The following is a 26,060-nucleotide window of genomic DNA, read 5'->3' as shown; positions in this document are numbered from 1 at the left end:
ACTAAAATCTCGTTTTTTTTTTAAATTCTAAAATGTAAAAATAAAAAATAAATTATTCAAAATTGTTTCATCCATCGGGGATTAATTTTAAAATGTCCATAGTTAATTTTTGTATTTTTTCTTTGAACATTAAAAGTTTTTTTCCGAATTTTTTGAATATATTTTTTTAGTGGTTAAACAATTAAAAATAATAAGCTTTTGAAATTAAACAATTTTGCTTTTGTAATATTAGACTATTGTTAGATGATTCAAATTTAGTAATTTATAATTTTACGTTTAAAATGTAATGATATGTGACGAACAATATTTATGGAAACAGCAAAGATCTTCAGATCAGTAAAAAACATTGACATCCATGTCAATATGTCAACATCAATAATTTCTTAAGTAATTTAGCTCGTTTCAAAAAATGTTAGAATCCTTAATATATAAAAATCTTCAAATATGGATTTTCAAATAATTTATTTGTTTAATAAAGGAAAATAAAAATCCAGTAATGCGAATGCGCGTATTTCGCGCATTCATTTTATTTAATCGTTTTTGATTAGAGAAATTTAATTCGATTTATATTCATGGAATTTTAAATAATGTCTACATGTTTCAATGGATTTCTCAGATTTCCAAAGATTTCAAGGTATTTTAAGTGGTTTTAAGGCATTTCTAGGGTTTTTTAGAGAATAAATATAATTTAACAATTTTAAGGAATATGAAGGATATACATAAATATCAAAGGATTATAAACATTTCAGATTATTTAAAAAGTTTTCAAAGAGATTTAGGAGATTTCGTTTAGAAATAATTTCAGAACTCTTAATATTAGAAATGTGTTGTTTGGGATTTTTAAATGCTTCTAGGTATGTGTACGTGCGATTTATTCCAACGGATTGCAAGGGATATGAAGGAATTAAAACCAATTTTCAAAGGATTTTAACGATTTTAAGTTATTTTAAAAGATTGCAACAAATTTCAAGCGAGTTCATTTCAAAATTTTCTAGAACTCTTATTCTTTAAAAAAGGTTTATTATGCTTTTTTAAGTAGTTTGTTTTTAATATTATAAAATAAAAATTCAGAGACAGAAATACGCATTTGCGCGCGTACGTTTAGTGCTAGAGTTGTTTTCAATTTAAATTCAAATCTGATTTATAGTAAGCACCAAAGAAACCTGGTGAATAGAAATTTAAAAACAAATCTGGGAATTTTATTGGTTGGAAATGTTACGGAATTAAGATTCTGGTCTTATTTAGAAGATCATATTTTGGCGCTGAAAAACCGGCAAAAATCTTTTTCGGATAAAAATTCAACTATTTTTTAAAAAATATTATTGTTTTTAATCTAAAAATTCATCTATTCAAGTAGGAATTGTGTCTTTCATCGATAATTGCGTGGGTAAAAGTTCAACTACTTCGTTGATTTTTTAAAAATAAAAGTTTTATCTTTGCCTGAAAACTCGAATATTTTGTTGAAAATTATTTTTTTTTTGCTGAAAATACCATTTTTTTTACAGAAAATTCATGTAAACCAGCGCGGCATTTTGTAGAGCCCCCCCTCCCCCTAATGCAACCACGTGGTTTATGGGAGGCCCCCAAGGAGAGGGAAGTGATGGAAATTAGGTGAAGTGAGGGGAGGGGAAGTAGAGGAAGTGAGTGAAAACGAGGGGAGAGGAATTAGAGCAATGTAAGAGAATGATAGCATTAGGGGAAGTGAAGAGAATGATGGGAGGGGAAATATATGGAGGGAAAGTAGAGGAAGTGAGGGAAACGAAGAGGAGAAAGTAGGGAAACTGCCAATAAATAAAACTATATAAGGAGACATAGGGGAGGGGGATTATGGTAGTAAGGGGAATTGTGGAATATGAGTTAGGTGAAATAATGGGAGGATTAGTTGGGGAAATGAAGGGTGAGGAAGTAGAGGAAATGAGTGGAGGGGAAGTGAGGAGAAATAAGGGTGAGTTGTGAGGGGGGAGGGTCTGGACTGAAGAAATGAAGTCGGAAAAGGAGAGTGTTAGCTGAGGGAAGTGAGAAGAGGGGGAAGTATAAGAGGAAGAAGTTGGGGAAGGCACTTTTACTATTTTTTTGTGCTCTTTTTGCACTGTGATCACTGAAGAAAGAAACCGACAACAGGAACCTTACAATAATGTGTTCTCAAGGCAGCAGAGCGGAGTTATTGCTAGGAAGAATCTTCAATTACATTATACATGCTCAAGACTCAAGAGAATGAGCGACAACTTAGGTTAACTCTGTCGAGTCTGGCTCTCATGGGGATGAGTTTATGGGGGAAAAGGGAAAATTTAGTGGTTAACCATGGCTTGGTCTTCCACGAAACAAAGTAGTATGTATGTACAATCGTTGAAAGTGTACGCAACGCAAGGCGAAAATAAACACGTATCCAGTAAGGATGAGCTCGAGCACGACACCGACCTGGTGATTATTCGGTAGTAAGAGGGCCGGGGACGCGGTCGTGTTTAATAATACGAGGTGAACCGTAACTCAGACGAGCAGTAACCCTTTGAACCGCGGTCACATAAACCACGGATTTATATGCGAGAGGAACATTGCGCGCAAGTTGCGTTCGTCGTTGGCCATGGCGCGAACTCTCTAGATGAAGAGAAAGAGAGAGAGAGAAACGAATGAACGATCAGGACTTAGAGAGAGAGATAGCATCCAGATGCTTCTTCGAATTCCCACGTCGGATTTGCAATTTTGCATTCGGGACGAGGCAATGGCAAAATATTTTTTTCTTTTTTAAAATGCCATAGTTTCCCACGATGCTTCCTTTTCTAATTTTCGTTGGGTTTTGAAAATGATATCCGAATGACTAGATTCAATAATACGGGGCTCACAGCAAAGGAGGAACTCTGCCCTCACAGCAATAGGATATCTGAGATATCTGTGGGATGTTTCTGGGATATTCAAATGTCACAAGTAGAATAATAAAATTTTTATATGGCCTACTTGGGACATTTCAATATCCTCGAAATGACTCACAGGCACCCCGGATATCCGAGACACATCCCAATATCCGACATAAATGGGATCGAATAGCATATCTCGGTATATTGCAGGAAGGGTGGTGATCTGTTGGACCGCTCGGTTATCCGAACTGGTAATTCGGTGTAATTTGACTAATCCACTATATTACGGGTAGTGATCCACTTGTAATCCAGGTAATCCAGTTAACACGGAGTGATTTATGTAGGTAATCCAAATAGTCACAAAAATACGAGCTTGCATAAAAAAATGCATAGACGCAGATGAAAGCCGGGATATGGCTTAATTGTGTAATAATAATATTATAATTTTGTTATATTTGTTGATTTTTTTAAAATTAATTTTCTTAACTGAAAATTCTATCTTTGGTTACAAATTGATTCTTTTGGTTAAAAATCCATGTATATTGTTGAAAAGTCGTTTTTTTCTGCAGATTGAAAAAAATTCAACTGTTTTATGAAAAATTAATCTACTATGTAGAAAACTCCACAATTTTGTTTCGAAGTTTTTTTTTGTGTTAAAAACAAAACTATTATGAGTTTTTAGGATTATTTTTTGTAACTAAAAATTAATCTATACCTGTTTGATGGTGAATCTCTTTTTTATTTTAAAACTTTATTATTGGTTAAAAATTGATGTTTTTAACTGAAAATTTAACTATTTCACCTGCAACTTCATTTCTTGGGTTTGAAAAATTAACAATTTTGTTGAAAATTCGATTTTTTTGGTACCAAATTATAATTTCTTAAATTAAAAATGTATTTTTAGTTTTTCTATTAATGGAAACTTAACTGTTTCGTTAAAAATTCATCTTTTTAGGTTGAAAATGCAACGAATTTGATAGAAGATTCGACTATTTAGTTGACAATGAACTTTTTTGGTTGAAAATTCATGTATTGTGTTGAAAATTCGTCTTTTCTTATAGAAAAATAATCTTCTTGGTTAAAAATTAATTTTTTCAGTTAAAAATTCAACTACTTGCTAGAAAGTGGACTCACTGGATTAAAAAAAAATTTGGTTGAAGATTTATCATTTTAGTTCAAAATTCATCTTTCTTTAGTTAGAAATTTACCTCCATACTTGAAAATTTACCTCTTCTATTAAAAATTTGATTTTTTTTTAAATTAATTTTTTAATTAGAAAATGTTTCAATTGAAAGTTGAGGTTTTTTGTTGAAAGTCATTATTTGTTTGAAGATTCATTCTAATTGAAAATTCATTTCCTAGGGGGGAAATTGAACTATTATGTTAAAAATTCCCTTTTTTTTGCTAAAAATTACTTCTTCGAGTGTCGATATAATTATTCCATTTTTCGTGGAAATTTATTTTTTTTATTGGGAAATTCAACTACCTGGCTGAAATTGATCTTTTTCAGTTGAGTCTAGTTTAGGCGGAGTAATCCACCATAATTTTATTTAATACAGAGTAATTTCACGCAATCCGGAGTAAACTTAAATAATATAGATTAATTCTGTATAGATGTAATCCAACGTAACTCCGATATAAATAGGTTTTATTCGAGGAATCCAGTATAATAATTTTTGTAATCGACAGTAATCCACTTGTAATCCAGTTCTAAGGCGGAGTAATTCACTTGTAATCCAGAGCAAGGCATATATTTTTAAGTAATTTATATAGGTAATGTAAATAATATTAAACTATTTTGTTGAAGATTTGCTGCTTTTTTGTTGAAAATTAATTTTCTTAGCTGAAAATTTAACCATTCTATTTTTGGTTAATTATTGATCTTTTTTTTATAGTTATAAGGATAATCCTTATTTTCATCTAATACGTATCTATGGTACTTTGGTGGGCTGAAATAATAAAAACTTAAAAAACACTTTTTGAAATCAGCCTTTTTTATTATTAAGAACTCGATGACTTTACGTTCAATATTGTTGAAATATCTGCTTGGAATTTCACTTAGCGTCACCCGGGGTTATTATAGATAAGAATTCATGATTTTTCTAGATTATATTTCGCCAAAAAGCAAATTTGAAATACAGATCATAAACCTCTTCTGAACTAATTTTAAAGAATGATGAAACTAGTCAACTTAGGACCACCCTGAAACTTTCTAACGACATAAGCATTACGATAAGCTTGTTCTTTGTATACTTTGGGGACGATACAAAACACTCCTCTGTGATTATGCTACAATATCCTTTCAGACAAACAAATTGATATTTGAACTCGAATCGTTTATTCCCGTTGGCGACCACGGCCAAGGCGGGTGTATCTATATCCACTCGGAGAATTTATACTTCATGTATCTTGAATATTCATGCCGGGGCATTATGAGTTAGTGCTTCTTTAGCTGGGTTTATTATGTTACCTATTTATGCTCGTAACTTCTTCTGTTCACACGCAACCTCATATTTTCATTGCGCGAAAACGACTATGAGAATGACGATGTCGCCGTTTTCGAAGAGGACACTTACCTGTCAAATGCTTTTTGCGGTTTTGTCATGTGTAATTTCTTCTGGCTGTCTTCTCTTCTGCTCTGAAACGAGATTACCATTTTTCAGGAAATGTAATTTACTTTCTTAATTTGTTAAAAAGTACCATTTCTACTATTGCAATCATTTCTCTTCAAGTTATAATAAACACCACCTAATGGACAATGCAAAAGAAAATTCTCAATTGAAATAAAAGGAAAAGGTTATTGATAATGGGAACAAACAAATTACGTATCATTTTTAATTTATTTTGCAAAAGTCTTCCTTCAAAAATAACTTAATCTTAACATTCAACTCTCTCCTGTAACAATGAGTGATGTTTAATTTTGGCACCACATAATTTCCGTTTAAAGAAAATTTCTTATTCATACTTCCAGTCGTTTTTCGCTCCTAATCGAAAAATTAACAGAGACACATAAATTATACAAACATTAGCAAAACAAATTCAACTTATTTTACAAGCAGCTTAACAACACTCACATTGTGATACAACGGACTTTCATTGTCGAAACTGCTATTTACATTGTATAGGTATTTACTGGCCTGCGTCCCTTCTTTCGCAAAAATTTGACGATCATATTTTATTTACAGTTTGACTTTGTCTAACAATGTCAAATATTTATAAGTTAGAGATTCCTCACAGCAAGGCTCTCATCTTCGAAAACGGCGTATACATAATGATTGCACTTGTCCAAATTTGGATTCAATTCCGTTAACGATAGCAACAATACTTAAGGTAACATGGAATACTGGCCTTCATTGACTACATCGATACCGAATCGATAACAACTTATTACAAAAATATATCGACAAGAGTCCGTTTTTTGAAATATTCGCTTTCATGATGTTTTTCGATTAAGGATTATCTCTTAAAAAATAGGCGAAGCTTATGTACTAGATTTAAAAGCTATATTTACATCATATCTATAAAGTTTCACTATATGCAATATAATGAATGCAAAGCATGATTAATCGATTTCAAAATATAAATGTCATGTACGAGTGCCTCTCAATATTCAACTAATCACTATTATACAAGTTTAAGAATTTTTTTACTCAAATTCTTCCAATTCTGATTCAGAATCTCAATCTATTTCGTTTTTTCTCGATCCTCGTAGAATAACTACAGGCAAACTATTTTTAAAAATACAAATGCTCTCAGCACTTGGAGAATAAATTCCGAAACATCACCTATGAGGGAAGAACCGTGTCTTACAAATCGGTTACTCCTTGAGATCCGGCGCGTTAAAAGGGAACCTGTGTTCGGCAAGATGACCTTGTATCCACGGATAAAACGACGGTATAGAAATTGTCCGTTTTATAACGAGATTAAAGCCACGTGTTTTTCGATATCGTACCTAAAAGGTACAACTAAAAGTTATGCACAAAAGAAACACATGCAAGGTACATCTGAAAGGTACATTTGAGAATGTACTATGTCCTTTTACAATACGCGAAACTGCCTCAATAAAAAGACAGAAGGAACCGGAAGTTGGTTAACTTGTTCCAGTCTTAAGACTCGATAGCATGTAGTTTCGAGTCGACAGATGGGGTTCTCCAGTTTTCCAGTTTGCAGAAGGTGTGGAGTGTACATTGGCAGGTATCGAATGCTTGTAGGTTGTAAGATAATGTGCTTCGCACTTCGACACGTGTCTATGGGTTAAATCCTTAGTACAAAACGCCGCGAACACGTGCTTGCCCCTTTGACATGTTTATCAGCGAACATGGTTCCAGATACTCTGACGGCATGAACATACACAAGCGTGCTCATTAATTAAAACCCGCTAAGTGGTCCTGCTTTACGACCCTCAGCCTGTATCGACGTAATTGGAAGATTTGCTCAAGGCCTCAAAAAGGGATCTCTCCATATTCTTGTTCTAATGACTCCGAGAATATTTCAAGTTCTAATTATTGCAAAGTCTGGAAGTCATAAGCTTCAATCACAGATTCCTAATTACTGCTTCTCATGGGGTTTGATTCCAATAGCTCCTTTCCAAAGAGCCAATGCTTGATTCCTTATGTCCTTGTTGTCAGATCAATAGCCACATGTCTTCTCTTCAGTAGTGGACTGTCCCTGTCACTGTTTTCATCGTCCATATCAATATAGAGTTCATCAAGCTTTCTACTTCTTGATGAAGTTGCAGTCTTCATGGAAAGATCAATAGGGTTCTCTTGAGGTGAAACGTGATCTGGACTTGCAGGCGGGGAATAAGGTTCAGACTGGGTCTTGTGCGATAGGGGAGTTGACCTCTGACTCTTCAAGACTGCATCGAGATAGAATCGTTTGGAATACTCGATGTGATCACTCTCTGGAGAGAGGGGTGTGTTCGACCTCGTATTATGATTCTGCTCTAGTCTATCATTGTTGTTGGTACAATTTTCATTATCGGTGGTCATGGTTGGCGTGTTGCTTCTGCGAATAGGTGATTGCTGAAGAGTCGAATGGTTCATCAGATGAGGGGTTCCGTGGGATGAAGCATAGAGATGGTAAGGAGAGAACATGGTCAGGCTTGGTGGTGGTAAGAAAGAAGGTGGTAGGAGAGGCATTCCTCCTAAATGGAAACCCAAAGGTAGTCCCATGATTTCTTTACCTAAGGTTGATAAATCTGAGGGATGGTGGAGGTGGGAATGAAGAGGTCGGAAGCCTGGATGGTGTCCGAATGCGGCTCTCCTTTCGGAAATTTCAATGGAAGAGTCGCTGTTTTGAGATTCTGGTGAACTGATGCTTGGTGAGGTTGAATTTTTGTAGTCATCGAGACCTAGCATGAGGACATCATCCTTTCGTGGCGTGGAATGAATTGGTGGACTTGTTGGGTGCTGTCTTTGCTGATTTTGGAGAGTATGGTGTTGTTGCTGCTGCTGTTGCTGCTGTTGTTGTTCCTGAAGAAGGCAGTGGATTTTAAACCAGTTGGATCTTCGACCATACCTAGAGCCGGATTTGGACATGCCGACTAACAAACATTTCCGGAGTCGACATGCTTTGCAGGCTGTTCGGTTCTTTTTGTTTATTACACATTCTCCTCCGTTCTTGCATTCTGATATGCTGGTGAGGTTATTGTAAGACCGACCAAAGAAGGACTGAAACAGAGAAATAAAATTGATCAGTATTGTACTAGAAATATTGAATTTATTAGAATAGGGAGTAGGAGAGGCGTGTTTCTAAGATGGGAGTGAAATTATGAAGTGCTGATGAAATGCGGCGATTATTCGCGCCTTTAAATTAATGGATCACAGGTTGGAATAATTGTTTTAAGACATAATTGTAGTCGAGGCGGAGGAATTGAGAGCGTAGGTATAGAAAAAATAATACATTCTACAGACATTATCGAAACGGTTATACGTCTCGTAACCCGGTGCCTAACATTATGTTATCGGGACACGTTAGCGTAACTACGCTCTTATTGTCTCATTCATCGAGAGCGAAGGGATCCGACACGGTCGAGCCCTCGACCGACCCAAAGCGCGTGCGGCCTACTACTATACTCAAGCTAATTGCCCAAATGGTGCAACAAGCGCGCGATTCCGACATCGCTCGGTTTCGCGTTGGCGTTGCATCTTGCTCTTCTTGTACAAATCTCCATATAATAAATGACATAATTGACATTATGATTTCAATCTTTAAAGAAAAATGTGCCATTAGATGTCTGAGGAATTAATTGGGACATCCTTTTTAGACACATCAAAGATATGTATCAAAACTTGATGCGTAAGATTATATTGCAAGGTTCGTTAGTAGGTCATCGAATATTGTGCAATTGCGATCGCGTTCCGTGCAAGGAATTTCGACAATTTGAAGCAGGGCTACCGTAAAACACCTAGTAATTCATAAAGCGAGTCGAAGAGCGTCGCGCGGTACACTTTCGCTTTTCCCGCTCGTCCACTAGCAATATTATTAATAGTTTCTGGTTCGCTTATCCTGAAAACGAGCTCTTCCTGCGACCCAGTGCTCTCATTGAGCGCACCACCGAGACTGAGTACATGACAAACTGCAGGTAAATTGCAAATTGCAACTTGCAATCAAGACCCTTTACTTCCCAATCATTCCAAATGTTGATGAGGATGAATCTTCAACGCCCTCTTTTAAGCCGGATGATTTATAAGTATGTACAGAGTTTTTTGTTTACTACTATGACTGTTCAGTTCAGAAATTAGGAAAAAATGAGGATGTAATATGAAAAATTGATACCAAATAGATGACCATTGTTTGGCAAGGTCTTGAAATATAGTAAAGATCATAAGGCAATCGTGTAATGCTTGGTGTCGGTCTATGGACATTGGACACGGGTGCACAGGACTGCGACAGAGACGATGACACAATCGAGAAAATGCTACCATCACGTCTCTCTGGTGGCGTACTTGCGCAAACCGCCTCTTCGCGTCCTCGCCAGCAACGTTTTCATCGTCCACTCGCGTTGAGACAGGTTATTCGCAAATTTTCGTTTTCAACGGAAAATTAAGAAACCCTTTACTAATTTCACTTCAGTAAACTAGCCTTTATGAAATAATCACTGCATTATAATTGAAAACAAGTAACCAGTGTTTCAATTTCTTCACCTATGGTACATCTACATTAGTGAAGGATTTCTTTGCAAACTCCCTTTCTTCACGTATTACACGATGTTAATTTCCGTTTGTTTTACTGTAACGTGTATGCAATAGCTACTGGAAAAATGATACACATCTCTCGTGCACCTTAAACGATCATTGTGAGTTATAATTGAACTACCAGAATCCTCATGTTATGATCTTGGCGTGGAGATTGCAGTTTTCGACGTTTTTTCTTTGACCTAGAGCAGTTTCCGGTTTCGTTTCAAAACTAGTGCGAAGCCGGAACGGGGGCACATTATAGATGGAAACTTCACTCAAAACATTCAAGTTTGATATAGAGTCAAGAATTTTCCTGTTGTGTCATAGGGAAAATACGAAATTGAAGGGAAAGTGGGTTAGCAAGATTAAGAAAAATATGCAAGAATTTTGTCAGGATGTAAAGAGAATGATACCGATCAGCCCAAACCTCTCGATCAAGGCCCATTGATAATAACAATCATAAATTGGATATTCTCGCAATCTGTTCTCCCGGATATTATTAGATCAATTTTAGCTCTGAACTTGGAAGTTCCTTACCGAATAGAAAATAAGTAGCTGTTCATAAGTAATTACAGTTGAGGTGATTATGTCAGGTTTTAAAAGTGAAGTCTGCGTTCAAAGTAGGGTTCGAGTGAATCATTATCAAGACTTAAGCACAGCGCTCTAGATAATTTCCATTGCGTAATGCGTCCATGAACAAGCTAGTTTCGCGATCCATCGTCCATATGGTTGGATGGTCGGTTTCGAGCAAGAGTGGTTTAAGAGTGAGGCCCCTTCCGGTGCTTCGCACTTGTCCGCCGCAATTGTTTCTGCCCTAGTTACCGATTACGTCAGGTCCACATTGTTTCGTTTCGTTATTTTCATTTTCAAGCCCATCGTAGCATGTCACCGTCCCCTCCTTCCACCAAGCCGTTACCGTCGCCAGAACACCATAACCATCGCTATCGGTTTGTCTCCACCAAGTGATAAGCTTAAGCTTCTTAAGCTTATGATGATTTTTTATTTGCTCTGATAAATGCTTGTTTACGATGTTAAAGAAACATTGATTGATACCAAAGTCCATATGGGGATCTTTGTATTTTTCAAATTAAATGAAAGAATATAAAAAAAAATGAGCCTGCGAAAACTACTATGAAGCTAGACTTCATATCTGGAGAGTCACGGGCCGCGGATTACTGCAGAAACCGTTGCCCAGTTTACACGAACACTTTGGGCCCCTCTGACACGCATGCCTAGCCAAACGTTTAACCTCGCCTCCATGTCGGGTCGTGAAAGCGACCGAGTACTTTGCGCAATCTCAACAGTGCGAGTAGTCGACAAGTTGAAGAAAAACTAAGAAAATTAGAAATTTTGTTCAACATGATCTTCAAAATCGTAATCATTATCATTTTATATTTAATTTACTAAAAACGTTGACAAGTGTTTACTGATGATGAATGTTTAGAACGTTTCCATTTTCCCTAGATTAATTAATTATAGCTCTTTATAATGAATCGTGATTTTGCACTTATAAGCTATGGTTAGAATGTAGTTATTAAATATAGAAAAATAATGATAATATGTAAACAAAAATTTTATAATTTCAATATAAAAATTGCAAAGGAACAATTTTGATTGAAGATAGATATTTCAAATACTTTACTTCTGTTTACATAATGGCCATATATCAGGAAGTTATATATCTTTCTCCAGAAATTTGCTTACCTTACAGCCCTCGCAGGTGAACGCACCAAAGTGGAAACCAGCCGCAGGTTCCCCACACACCTTGCACTGCTGATTCATCTGGAACATTTGGAATTTCCGTGTTACGAATATTGACTCAGTCATGGAAGTAAATTTTGGGAACTACAATTTATTATTATAATATTCTATGATGAATCAATCAACCTTTCTAAATCACAATTAGTAAACTTTTCTTGTCGATTGTTTTCGATATAAAATGGTGTACCCAATGTGAACGATTTATTATGTGCTGTTGTTTTTTTACCCAATTTCCTACTGTTTGTATGAGTGTATGCGTTAAAGAGATTATTTTTGCCGTACATATGGCGTGTGTCAATAATTCTTTTTATTCCCCATTTGACGTAATATGTTATGTTGGTGGAGATGACATAGCCTATTCACAAGTTTCAAAATATTGCATTCTCATTGTTCCAATAAAGTTGAAAATGTTATACAATCACGTTCTTTTATTAAACATGTCCTCTTTTATATAGAGCCCTAAATGAATCCATAAATTTTCATTAAGAAATTAGTTTTCTACTCTCCAATGTATAAATATTTCATATAATAAAATTGAATAAATAATTTTCTACTAATTTTTAGTGGTTCATTTTCTTCAAATTGAACTAATAGAATTTCACTAATTTCGACCTCAATAGATTGTAGTTTGTTCTATGACATATACAATGTACATACCACATCGCAGAAGAGAAAATCATTGAGTAGAAATGTCTTGTCATACTACATTGGCATAAATTTAAATGAAATCATTTTTGTCTGTTTCAAAGTTATCTCTGCAGGCCAACAACAAAATCTTCTTGATAACGAATATTGAAAGTCATTCCAAATTTATAAATTTAATTTTACTAAACTTCTGACTCAAAAACAGTTTGTGATGAAAAAGTTATGAAATCTTTTTTTTATTTTATCACGGGGAAAGTTATAAAGTAAGATCGAATCCTGGCAGTATAGATTGTGTCAACGAGACCACGACGAATCCCGGAAATCAAAAATAAATAATCCCAGCTCCATTATTTCTGCGGCTGAGAAGGAAAAACATCCCGCAGTATTTGAAATTATGCAATTGCTCGATATTTTCATAACTACCTGCCAAATCCACATAATGTAATCGTTATCGCGCATTTGCTTTGATCGTTTGATTGCGAGGAAAATAAGAGAGGAGAAGTGTGTTGTGTAATCCACTTGGTGCGCGAATCGCTGAATCGTAGCAAAGTGGTGCGTGTTATGTTCAACAAGCGGAAAACTCCTCAACTTTTTTCTCCTTCGTTCCCTCAGTCATGCCCTCTTCTTTTCTGATGTCCTTCCAGAAAAGCGGGCGAAGGCGGCGACCTTTAACGCCATTTCCGCCGGCGATCTAATTGGGGCATCCGTTCTTCAAATTGTGCATTTAATTACCAGACTGGATAAATCTACTTTCCTCAAATTAAATTAAAATCTTTTCAATGAATGAAAGTAATTCCTATGAATTTTTGTCATCAGTTTTGTAGAAAGAAATATTCTTCCGGATGAAGATAATGCTGAAGATCATAGACTATGTTGACCTATAATAAACGCTGCATATAATACCAAACCTGTCGGTTTATACTAAAATATATTAGGTTGGGTGACGAAAATATTTGCATACCAAAGAATCTGGAATGAATATTAGTGACCCATATTTGTGTTCCCGAAATCCCAATTGTGACTTTCATACATGACGAGCAATCGCTAAATGGGAAAGTAAATTTTTAGCTAATGGAAGAGACATCCATGTATTTGATCAACGGGCTCTTTCTCTCTCCTGACCTACACCCTAGAGTCGTTGACTCTTCTCATTTGCTGCTGAGAACAGGATTTTGTTGTGATATAGTAAATAGTCATAGTCAGCATTTAGCAGTCATCATAGTTGTATAGTCTCAAGTGTTTTCAAATATTGACCATTTTTTCCACACCCTCCCCTTTCTCTCTTGACCTGAGATCAATGCAGCATGGGATGAAAGTCGGACTCGACGTGAGACGCAGGACAATTTCCATGGTGGATGGTTGGTACCGCTTTTAGTATCCATACGCATAGAGTTTAACTATAGAGTTATAGATTATAGAGTATAGACAAATAATTATTATTGTCAAGCTACTGAGTCACCAGGTGCCACAGTTGACAGAAGGAAGAATTTCACCGTTGCGTGGCTGTTCAATCGCAATTGTACATAGCTAATGAACAATGTTGTCGTGGTACTTGACTCAGCGCGAGCGCAATATTAGGGTGAAGCAATCTGCGGGTGTGTGGTTAAATCGATTTCGATCTCTGGCTGACAATTTGTTTCGTATTAAAAAAAAAAACGAGCAGGCACGGTTCAGAGAGGATTAGCGCTCCAAGGAGAAAGAGATCGAGATATCGATCTGATCAGAGGCAGATCAATGGGCTAAAATAAACTCAAGTAATCTGACGAGGAAGAGACGATAGTCCATTGACTCATCTAAGCCCCTGGTGTTCCGCAATCTCGACTGGTCACAGGTGTGCATCCGACATTCCATTTAGCTAATTCTCATTCAAAGTGTCACTCTGCTCATCACTGTAAATAGGAGTCAGAAGAGAGGATATCAGATTGGTTTCAAAATTCACCCGGTCAAGAAACAAATGAAAAGTATACACATTTGTTTCATAAAAAACATAATTTAACAAAACTGATGAAATTGACGTTATATAAAAATGTAACTATTTGACCTTGAAATTAGGAACCTATTTCAAATAGGTCAAACTTTCTATATAAGGCTATATCAATCAAAGGATATAAAGGATTTATCTAGTCCTGGGGTCAGAGTTTGTGCAAAATGAAAAAGTACACGAGTTTGATTTGCAGACTTTTCGAAGAATCGATTGACCTATTCAGAATTTGTGAATGAGAGATACGTTAATGATCAATTGAATTAAGAACTCCTTATTTGAATTTAGCGGATTCTAAACTTCTGTTTGACTTTTGACGTAAGAATCATATACCGAATGTTCAGTGTTGATCTGCAGGATCGAAGATCTCTTAGATCGGATGATGATCGCATTATCGGGGAACGATTGCGCTGAAAGTTGCGCCGGTAGGAAAGCTGTTACGATTCTCACGGCTCGCACAAGGTCTGCCTCTGGGCGATCTGCGATCTTGATGATCGTCCGGCAAGATTCTTTCTCGGCAAGAATCGCTTTGAACCACCTTCGATAAACATGACTCGATCGCGCAGGATTCGACGTAGGACGTCGTCAGGACGTGCACTTACCGAGCAAATTGAAAACGAACCGACGTGTACTGTTACCACTGCCTAAGTAATTTCAACCGAGTTAATGCTCGTATAGAATCAACGCCAGGTTGATAGAGATCGAGACGTAGGTGTACCTCCACCTCTCATTATATGGGTTCGAGTAACCGTTAACGAGGTGCTGAATAATATTGTTTTGTTAAGAGAGAACAAACAACCATTTTGCTGAGGCCAGATAATGATAATCTCGAAATTAGGTGGAACTAAGCTGGAGTTGTCGATAATTTTAGTAATTATTGATTTTTGGGCTTGATAAAAATCTAATTGATAGTCTTGATAGGGAAGATGCCTGCTGGATAGCAGCACTGATTTTTTTGCTTAAAACTCTCTGAATAACTCCTTTTATAATGCGTAAGCAAGGACAATATTGCTGTTCAAATATGTAATTTGTTCCACAGTAGAATGGTAGAATACAAAAAAATGTTTTTCTGAACATAAGCAACAATCACTAGTTTAAAAAAGTAATTAGGTGACTATCTTAGTATTCTGTTCCAAGGCACATAAATGTATATTAATATGCAAATGTTCAATAAATCGAGAAAATAATTCTAATCAGATGAAAATGGTATACAGATATAAAACGTGAAATTGTTTTTTAATGATTAAGGAATCCCTTTCTACCTTATTCATGACACTAAGGAAGTTATTATGGTGATAAATCACCCCATGCAATTACTACGTATAAGTAATAGGGAACAACGATGGCTTTTGCTCCTTTCAAGCACATTTATTGTAACTTTTTGCTCATCGTATGTATATTTGAAACAGTATAATGAATTACAAATATAATTTCCATACTTTTCTCGAGTAAATAATTTTAGTTCAATGACCTACAATTAACTATATTAACCATTTCTACATATTATTTAATCAGTACATTCTCTCTCTACGCTCAATATTTAAAAAATTTTGCTGATCATTATAAATATCCAATTATTTATGAATTTAATAATTCCAGGCTATATAATATAAATTACCCCGGTGCTCAAAATTCCAGGCTAATTTCCGGTCAGTGGCCATCCTGAATAAAGAGAGCCGTTTCCGATTATGAAAGTGCTTTTAAAATGATGTCGAACAGTATACTAATAATAAAAAAGAATCCTCGTAAAAGTAGAAATTTTTAAATTTTTTGTATGTCTTTCAGAAAGATTTAAAATGCTCTTTTTTCGTATTACAGTCGCTGTCAAATGCCATTTGAAGGGAGCGTGAAACTATTACAAGTCTGAGGTGTCCGCCGTTCATTTATTGGTCAATGAAGTCTGCACCCGAGGCAACTATTGCACGCTGAACCGAAGCGGTATTTCAGTTTCAGATTGCTGTGATTTGAAAGCACGATTTTTTTACCCGAGAAAAATACGATCTCTGGAGGACTAGAGGTGACTTCGACAGTTCAACCTGAGAAGCAAGGTAAGAGCACCCTGGGTAGGAAGGTAAGTCCCATAAACTATGGTACCAATTTTGAGCTATTATAAATAGAAAGAAGAATTTTTCAACCAAAAAAGCAAATGCAGTTTATTTAAAAAATAGTAGCGTTTTTAATTTAAAGGAAATAACCTTCTTTAAACAATGTACATGAAGATCTGAACGTTCAAAGTTTTAAATGAACGAAATATTTTTTCTTAAATCTATTTTATTAACAAGTTGTTTCAACTACAATTTAAAATAATGGAATATTGTCTTGCTTTTTAATATAAGTAAGTTAATATTGCAGCACGGTTTCTAGTAGTAAAAAGTCGTTTAAAATTTTCGTTCATTTGAACGTTCTGAACTTCAAGCACATCTTGAAACAGAGGGAAAAGAGTTCGTCTGAAATATGAAAGGGATTTTTAAACTTAGAAGCTTATTACTGACGTTTACCGTTGCAAGGCCACCTTTCACAAAATTCATTACTTCGACTGCCCCCTTCCCTATCACCAACCGTAGTTTTTGGCTCCCCCTCCCAAATTAGTAACGTTGTTTATGGACGGCCCCTAAGCGTGTCGGCAAAGATTGAGGCCGGGGCAGTATTTGTACGGCAAGGGCGACAATTACCAGGGATTAACTTTACGATACGGTCTCGCCAGGAGCACCCGCTTGTCCCACCATGTTTTCTCGTTTTAACATTTTTACTTGTCACAGGGACAACTAAGGCAAACAAACAGAACCCAAAAAAAAATTTTAAAAAAAGAGGCCGGGAGGCTTTTTTTGTCGGATTACCTCCAGTCGTTTTATTGCACTGAAAATGGTTCTCGTGCAGTTTCAGTGCAGCTGGAAGAGCAATATAAACGTAAAGCTTCCAAATCCGACAGGCTCAGAGAGTACCTTCTTCGGACCTCAGGTCATTTTTTTATATGGTAGGCTTGGAGCAGCGGTAATTATTGAGAACAATTGTAATAAAAAGGAGCGGTGAATAGTACGACGCTCAAAAGCTGTATAATTATAACGTTATTGAATATTATTATCATTCTCTCTCTTTGCCTTATATTTTTTCTACCTTATTTTCCTACAAATCGCTCAAGGATTGACTGAGACATTCTGTTCGATTTCGTTTCCATTCGATCAGAAAATTGGCTCAGCCTTGTCTGCTTACTTTTCCACGTACCAATGTGAGTGGGGTCAATATTTTCACTAGTTTTTTATATTTATAACATTATGTTTTATCTCGGGGTATAAAAAAATATTAAAAATGCTAAATCTATCAAACTGTCCCTGCCGATTACATTTTTAGAAATTTCAGGTTAAATTTAAAAGAATTTGATAAAATGTCTAAAAATTCAAGGTGAGTTTAGAGGACTTTAGAGGGAATTAAAAAAATTTTACAATCTATTAAATTGAGTACAATTAAATGTATTTAGAAGAATTCACATATCTTCAAAATAATTCAGCAAGAGTTGAAAAAATTACAAAAATTCAAGCTTGTTTAAAAGAATGCATTATAAATAAGAATGTAATTGACGAAATGTAAAAATTTAATAAATTTGCATCCAATTGAGTAAAATGGGAGTGAATATAATTCAGAGTAAATTCACTGGAACTTAAGTAAATTAAAAAAAAAAATACAATTTACGTGAATTTTACGAAAAACACGAAAAATTCTATGGAATACATACAGATTCAAGGTAATTTTTAAAAACTTTAAGTGAATTTAAATCAATTGGATTTTTTTTAATAATTAAATTTTTAATGAATTGAAAAAGGAATCGCAAGGGAATCCAAAATAATATTACCATGAAACGCATAAGAATTAAGAGGGAATTACAAAATTTTAAATATTTCTTCAGGGTCAATTAAAAACAATGCAACGAATTGGGTATAATTTAGATTAGAAGAATTCAAGGTAATTGAAAAAAGCAGGGTGGGTTCAAATTCTTTTTAGGAAAATTAAAGAAAAACTTTGAACAATGATTTAAGGTAAATCCAGAGAATTCGACGAAATTTATATGAAATCAAGATGAATTATAAATAATCCAAATGAATAGAACAAAAATCGTTTTAGTCTAAAAACATTCTATTGAATTCCGATAAATAAAAGTAAAGATACTTAGCGACTAAAAAATTTTGTAAATCCATAAGAATTGAAGATAAATTTAAAAGTTTTCAAGGCAAATTGAAAAAACTTCTAAGTATAAACAAATCCGAATTCAGCGGATATCTTGGGAATTTCAAAGAATTCAGAGGAAACTTTAAAGAATTAAATAAAAGCAATAAAATCTAGAAATCGCTATTTTTTTAGTGTAATTTATTGAAAGAAGCGACTGAAGTAATATTTTTAGTTTAAAGAGAGACTACATTGACCCCATAAATTTACTTCAAAATGCAGTATTTACAAAAGTAAAAAAGCCGGTCTAATATATTTAATGTACGCAAAAAATAAAATTGTGAAGTATTTGCGATGCCATAGATTATTTTAGAATGCAAGATGCTTAGAATGTTTTGCTCCCAAAAATAACTTGTCGTAAAGAAGTTGTAAAACGTTCAAGTAAAGGCATCCGGCTCATTTGCAGGTATACGAAATAAGGCTGCTAAAAAGTTACAAATTTTTTGTGCCCTCCTGTTTGTACTAAAATTTTCTGTTCAAGGTCGCATACCTTTGTAACCATTTTTAGGGCCTTTTTACGCACTTGTACTTTCTTCAAAAAACGAAAGTTCTAAATCTACGTCTACGGAACGATGGCACGTTCCGCCAATTTAGTTCTTTCGGATACTTCTTTTCTTTTATGTTTTCTCACTGCCTAATTTTTATTGTAAAAAAAAATATTTTTCTGAACATTGAACACGGAGTATGAACCAGTAGATTATTAATTAAGAAAATAAATTTTGAATTTAAATACAAACTACAATGGAATTGATCCTAAAAAAAATTTAACAATTATAAAAAGAAAAATTAAATTGCAATCAAAATGAAACGACATAAAATATACAACTAAAGAATAAATGGTAGGAAAGAGAAAAGTTTCAATTTTGCAAAGGAAATATATCCTTTAGCGCCATGTACTTACAATCTGAAAGGCATATAATTTTCTACTTTTTGTACTAAGGAAAAAAGTCACTGGCTCAATGAACTATCAGCTAAATAAGGATATTTAATTCAATTCAATTATAATTTGCACACGCTCTATGTGTTTTTTTAAGCTTTATTGCAATTAAGCATTAGAAAAAAAAGTTTTTTTTTAAATCGCGATATAAGAAAAAGTTACAGTATTTGACAACTAAAACCTCTTTCATGTAATTGCAGGACGGATTGGTAAACAATTTCCGAGAGTGAAAACAGCCACGACCTTGATACCGTTCTTTTCTCGGCTTTAATCGCACGAAAGTAATTAAGGCTATGGTTTAATAGACGCGCGAGAAACGGCGTTCGTTACACGGCGCACGCGGGAAAAATGAAAAACGTTAAAAGAATGGCACTTTATTGTGAAATGCAATGTGTTCTACACTCTTCGCATCCACGTGCGCGAATGTGATAAAAGGTATAGAATGTTATGGCACGCATGCCAGACGAGTGGAATAGTGGATAATGCACTTTTTTAATTGCAGACGGTAAACTGTGTTATAAACAATCTACAGTATTTTCATCTCGTCAATTGCTTTGAGCATGACGAAATTTCTCATATCTCCCCTGTAACTGCGTTCGCTTTAAAGAACTCTACATTTTTTTTAAATACTCGTAAAAGAAAAATCACATGAAAACACAGCAAATTATAAAGCGTACTTTATTGCATATAAGGGAAATGAATTTAAAAAAATAATAATGTGAATACCATAAAAGATGGATTTTCAATCCAAAGACCATTTGTTACCATAAAAGATGAACTTTCAACAAGTTGAATTAAACGGAGAAAAAATGAATTTTCAACCAAAACGTTGCATTTCCAAATAATTAGATGAAATTTCAATCAAGAGGCGAATTTTGAACAAAATAGTTAGATTTTTTTACCATAAAGTTGCATTTTCTAGAATAAAAGATGAATTATTCAGAAGACAGTTGATCTTAAAAAAAAACGAATTTTCAACTAAATATGATATTTGAAGTCAAGCAAAATAATAAATTCCCCAACCAGATTAATGTTCTTTTTTCGACCTGAAAGTATGATTTTTCAATCAAAAAGATACACTTTATACAATTGGAAGTTATATTTGAAGAGACATAAATTTTCAACAAAAAAATGAATTTATAACAAAGGAGTGTAACTTTCAAACAAGCTGTGGAACGCACAGTTGCATTTTCGAGAAAATAAACAATTCTTATTTTAAAGGAAATTATGAAAAATGTAAAGCTGTTTTGGTGGCGCCTTCGTAAAGTGAACGGAGTTTGTTTCTTGTTCTCTCGCAATCGTTTGATCGTTTCTCACGCAGAATATATCATCGAAGCCGAGATTTTCCTCACTATTTTTATTCCTCTCTATAATACACCCTAGGATTTATAATCCCGATCGTGGACGAATAGTGTAATGATTAATCAACGTTCGGATCAATCGTAGACCGCGGCAGAGGTTTATTGAAAGGGGTTCTTAGAATAGGCAATATAGGTATTTTGCTAGAACCTATCAGAGTCGAGCTACACTGTACGAGGTTGAATTTTATTGTAGATAGACATGCGATGGGAACATAGTGCACTGGCTGATATCGCGAGGATCGTTACAGATAATAATCTCAGGGCGCAATGTGTCTACTGAATTAACTAATTGCTTGGTGATCAGGCAAGGCGCTTGATTTTTCACTCGATGATCTTGCAACCTGCATACCGCTTGTGGCGAATGGAATAAACGGTGGAAATACGTATTGCCGAACCGTGACGGTTGACGCTTCGTGTCCCGATGAAAGACAAAGAAATCGCTCGTTACCTATATGAGAAACTATTGTGAAATAAACGCCTTCTCTATTTCATGGCATGCAAGTTTCGGGAAAATGAATGCTTGAAAAAAATACACGTTCTTGAGTCTCTGCAATAAGGATTCGTCAATTTTTCGGGAGAAAGTAAGATAAGACTTTAAGGCAGACGAACCAAATGTAGATCAGTGGGGTTTCTTGTATAAATATGGAAATTATTTAAGGTATGTCTTATGCAAATAGTTCGTTATATATTACTCAACATATTTTTGATTAAAAACTAGATAAACATATCATTTAAGAGAGTTGAGAAAAGAATGAACTACAGTTGGCTCATTTGCCTTATACCATAATAGAATTTAAAGTACTCATGTTTAGAATTATGAAATCAGAATCATAAAAGAGGCTCATATGGCTAAAATCTAATAAAACCGAGTTGTTTTTGTATTTGATGAGTTAACTATAGTAGATAAGAAAACACACTCTTACATCAATGTTACTAGTTAAATAGTAGGTTACATGGTCTAATATTTTGGGATTTTTCGTAAGTGTGTACTAAAAAAATAGTTGGTTAGTTAGTAAAATATGGTACTGCTAATTTATTAATTGGTACTGCTATTTTATTAATTGATACTGCAATTGCATTACTTAGTAAAACAATTCCATTAGTTGCACTGACCATTCAGTTAGTACCAGCAACTAAGTAAATGGTTGTCCTAACTATCAAAATAACAGTAACATATCTTAAAACTTGAATAGTTGACTCAACTAAACATTTTTTCAGTGTGACCGGGTAAAGAATTAATATTGAAGCAAGGAAGTAACGTTAGGAATACTTTTTTGGATCATGAAAATAGTGAATCGTCTGTATTCGTACCGATATATTCTTGATGCAATGCTAATATTATTTCCGCATAGGGCTAATATTTTGCAATTGAAAAAACGCCGGTTGAGCCAACTAATTATTTAGTAATATATGGCACTGCTATATTATTAGTCGTTACTGTTATTTTATTAGTTCGTCCAACAATTCCATTAGTTGCAGTGATTATTAGAAGTCAGTACCAGTAACCAAGTCAATAGTTGTCCCAACAAAATAGCAGTACCATATCTTACAAGCTGAATAGTTGGACCATCTTGAAAAACTTGTTCAGTGTGGATAATTTTTTTAAACAAGTGATAGTGTCAGACAGTATGTTAATCGACAAGAATGTGAAATTTGTAATTTTTATTTATTTTATCCCTAATAGTGAACAACAGATGTATTGACAAATATGCAAAACGAATCGAAATGTATGGGTTGCAATAACGGTTTTCATCTTACTCTCTTTGATATTCTATTTATATATTTCAAAAATAATAATGCAATTATTTTTAAAAAAACTGATATAGCGACTTTTCCAGTGCCTCTTATATTGTTATTTGTTAACTATTTTCTAGTAATGTTCAATTGGACTTGAAATTGTTCTATAGGAAATTAATTACGAATCGAGTTTGATAGTCAGTTGTACAAATAAGTAAGCAAATATAAATGAAGTCTTAGCGTGAAAATAAATCAAAATATAAATACTTATGAAAGGAGGGTAAATTGATATATAGAAATGACGGAATTACCAAATATGATAAAAGTTGTAAATGTTAAAATGTGTGACAGTAAATTGGTACTATCATTAAATCACATATTTTATCGATTGAAATTTAGAATTGCAAATAATCAAAATGAGTTCAATCTCTTATCATTAAATAAACAAACATTAATTATAAATATATATATATAATGTAAATTCACTATTTCAAAGAACTAAAAATGATTAAAGATCTACGCTGAAAAGAAATTATATTGCATGAGGAAAATATGTTCGTTCTTGAACAAAGAGGAACGTTTTTTATATATATACAAATTTCGCTAAATCAAATCAATTTTGGTTGATTTAACAAATTATTTGATTGAACCAACGAAATTTTTTGATTAAATCAAGAACAAATACTACATTTACTGACACATTTACTTAAAATAGTGGCTAGCTTGCAGGAGATGGGCGTCACCTATTACTTCTGTTTTGGCTCGAAAAAAAAATTTGTTTGGCAACAAACTATTAGAATCTGTCATTGAACGATAAATTAAGCGATTTGACGAGACAAACGTTTAAAATTATTCTTACTATGATGTCTCAAATATGGGTCTGCCACGATATATCGTAATGACCATATTTAACGAGAAGTTGGAAATGGGTAGGGGGGATTTGACCAACATTATTTTTTTTAACTAGTCATAAGGGTGCTTTCTCGCCCTCACGAAACGTGGGAAAAGGGTAGGGTTTTGACAAAATTATTTTTGTCACCTATTGAAATAACCATATTTAAGATATTGTAGTAACAAAAGTAACAATAGTTTTAAACTTCTGCCTAGGCATATTGCTTAATGTATCGTTTAATTGAAGATTTTAATAGTTTATTGCCGAAAAACTTTTTTTTCAGCCAAAAAACCGGTGACGCCTCTATTCTGCAACTGCATCAAAATAAGCAACGAATCTCGTTGGGTCAACCTTATTCCATGGTTTAACAAACGAAAATTTTGTTGATTCAACTAAATAGTTTTTTTGAATATACAGCAAATTATCTTTGTATAAATAATAATAATAATAATAATAATAATAATAATAATAGAATAAAATTGTCCAGGAAATCCTAAAAACGTGGTTATTTTATCAAACTGAGATCATGTTCTTTAAATAGATTTACTGTTATTAAATATCGAGAAAAACTCACCTTCAAAGTTTAAAATAAGCTGCCAAGAAAAGAAGAAATCCGAGTCTCTCTTCTTCAAGTTGTCACAAGAAGTATTCCATTGTCACTCTTGTACTTGCACCTTTTCTCAACACCAATTGTCAACAAAATTACAATCAACTAACAATCCACACGAGTCATTCACAGTTTTCACAAAAAAAAATCCTTGAAACACTAGTCTCTAATCAAAGTAAATGTTCAAAGCGCTATCAATCACGATGAAATCACCCAGAAAGTTCACAAAAATTGATGAAACAAGTCCCAAAATAATGGACCACCTCCAATGACTGCCCTTGAAGAACTGATGAACCTCGAGTTGTGGTATCACGGGAAGGAAGCAGAAGAAACGGAAGGTGTCAATGCGACGATGACCGTTAGGTGAATGACTTTTTAGAAGCGATGGTGTCTTGTCCGTCTGATTGTTAAATCAGTCCCCACCTGAGCGCTAGTGATTTTGGTCTGTCAGTGCCGGGCGTCCAGCGAATGGCACGCTCACTATTCTCGTGGGTCTCTTTTGCGCGCGCGCTCTCTCTAGTATGCACTTCTTAGGGGCCTTATGAATACTGTTCGTTGGATCGCGATGTAAGCGTGCGAGGGTCCATCCACAGTACAGGTGGGTCGCGGGTCTTGCGGGTCCTTCGCCAATGGTGGGGGTGAATCTGGCCTGATGTGGGACTTACCATCGAAGGCTCACTCCACTGGGTGGGGGTTGAGAGGAGGGGCCTCTCTCGCGCCCCTCTTTCTTTACCCTCTCTTTTCACCGCATCATGATGCTTGTTTTCCCACCTCTAAGGCCCAGGTCTATGACATATTGAAAATCATCCCGTAATAATAATATTTATGTTTACTGTCAGCTAGTGCACTTGTGAAGGTTTAGATTTTTAGATAGTCGAGGTGATATTTTTTCACTGGAGAATATTTTTATTTTTCCTTATTATCAACTTAAACAGTATGCTTCAATTTAAAAAAGTGCAAATTTAAGTAATTATCATGAATTAAAATAAATATTAAAATTGGTAGATCGGCTTGCATACGATTTTAATTCTTATCGGCTTTTATCAATCTCTAACTTTCATTTAGGAGAGAAGTCGTGAGAAAACTGTCATAAATCAAATGATTATGCTTAAAATATGCGAAAATATATAAGAGTTTCACAAAAATTCGTCAAAGAACTTTTAAAAAATTCTCAAAAATCGTTTGATTATTACAATTTACTAGAGAATCCTACCATAAATATAAGATTTGATCCCAGAAGGAATTAGGAACCAACTTGTTCAGTTTTGAATTTATAAATATTACGAATATAAATTTTTGAACATATTTTTAAAATAGACTTCTTTTGAAGATTTTTAATTGAAGATCCTTCCATTTTTAATTATATAATATAAAATTACAAAGTATTGAACGTTTCTTTTTATACTTCAATTTTGAAGATTTTAGTTTTGAAAATTATCATTAAAAGGTTAAACTTCGAAGCAGTTTATTAAAAGTTACCTGATTTAAAATGTTTACAATTAAAAACTCTGGAACTTTAGAAATGTATGAATAAAAATACTGAAAGTGGGAATATTTAGAAAATCGAAAGATTTAAAAGTTTTTTTCAATTCGAAGTCTTGCAAATAGAAGCAATTTCGAATGTAAATTGTAAAAATTTAAAAAAATCTCTAATTTAAGAGGTTTTCAATTTAAAGTTCAGTAGGTATGTAATTTGGTTAATTTTTTTCGAATATTTCAATTTTTAAGATTTAAAACTGATAACTGGTCTTTTTTTAAGATTTATAGAAATCGAATTCTTAAATTTGGATGATTTTGATGAATTTCGAAATAAGAATCAAAATTTCAATTCTAAATCTTCCAAATTGAAGAAATTACAAATGTAAAGCATGATAGTTACAGAATTTTT

At 34.1% G+C, this 26,060-nt stretch overlaps 1 protein-coding gene across 1 annotated transcript; it reads right to left on the bottom strand.

Annotated features, from left to right (window-relative positions):
• Positions 1–5,673: 5,673 nt before the first annotated feature.
• On the bottom strand, positions 5,674–24,677 carry LOC117168334 (knirps-related protein-like). Its single transcript, XM_033353912.1, has 3 exons — positions 24,140–24,677; positions 11,738–11,815; positions 5,674–8,524 (listed from the first exon to the last, which is right to left on the bottom strand). Exons 2-3 carry the CDS (start codon positions 11,813–11,815, stop codon positions 7,463–7,465), a joined length of 1,140 nt encoding a protein of 379 aa, XP_033209803.1. The 5' UTR covers positions 24,140–24,677; the 3' UTR covers positions 5,674–7,462.
• Positions 24,678–26,060: the final 1,383 nt, after the last annotated feature.

The sequence above is a fragment of the Belonocnema kinseyi genome, chromosome 2, assembly GCF_010883055.1.
Source record: "Belonocnema kinseyi isolate 2016_QV_RU_SX_M_011 chromosome 2, B_treatae_v1, whole genome shotgun sequence".
Classification (NCBI taxonomy): Eukaryota; Metazoa; Arthropoda; class Insecta; order Hymenoptera; family Cynipidae; genus Belonocnema; species Belonocnema kinseyi.
This window is presented reverse-complemented; position numbering and strand designations above follow the sequence as displayed.

Coding starts and splice junctions, on each gene's coding strand:
- LOC117168334 (XM_033353912.1), bottom strand. CDS start 11,815: ATGAATCAGCAGTGCAAGGTGTGTGGGGAACCTGCGGCTGGTTTCCAC. Junction 8,525..11,737: donor TCACCTGCGAGGGCTGTAAG/GTAAGCAAATTT, acceptor TCTCTGTTTCAG/TCCTTCTTTGGTCGGTCTTA.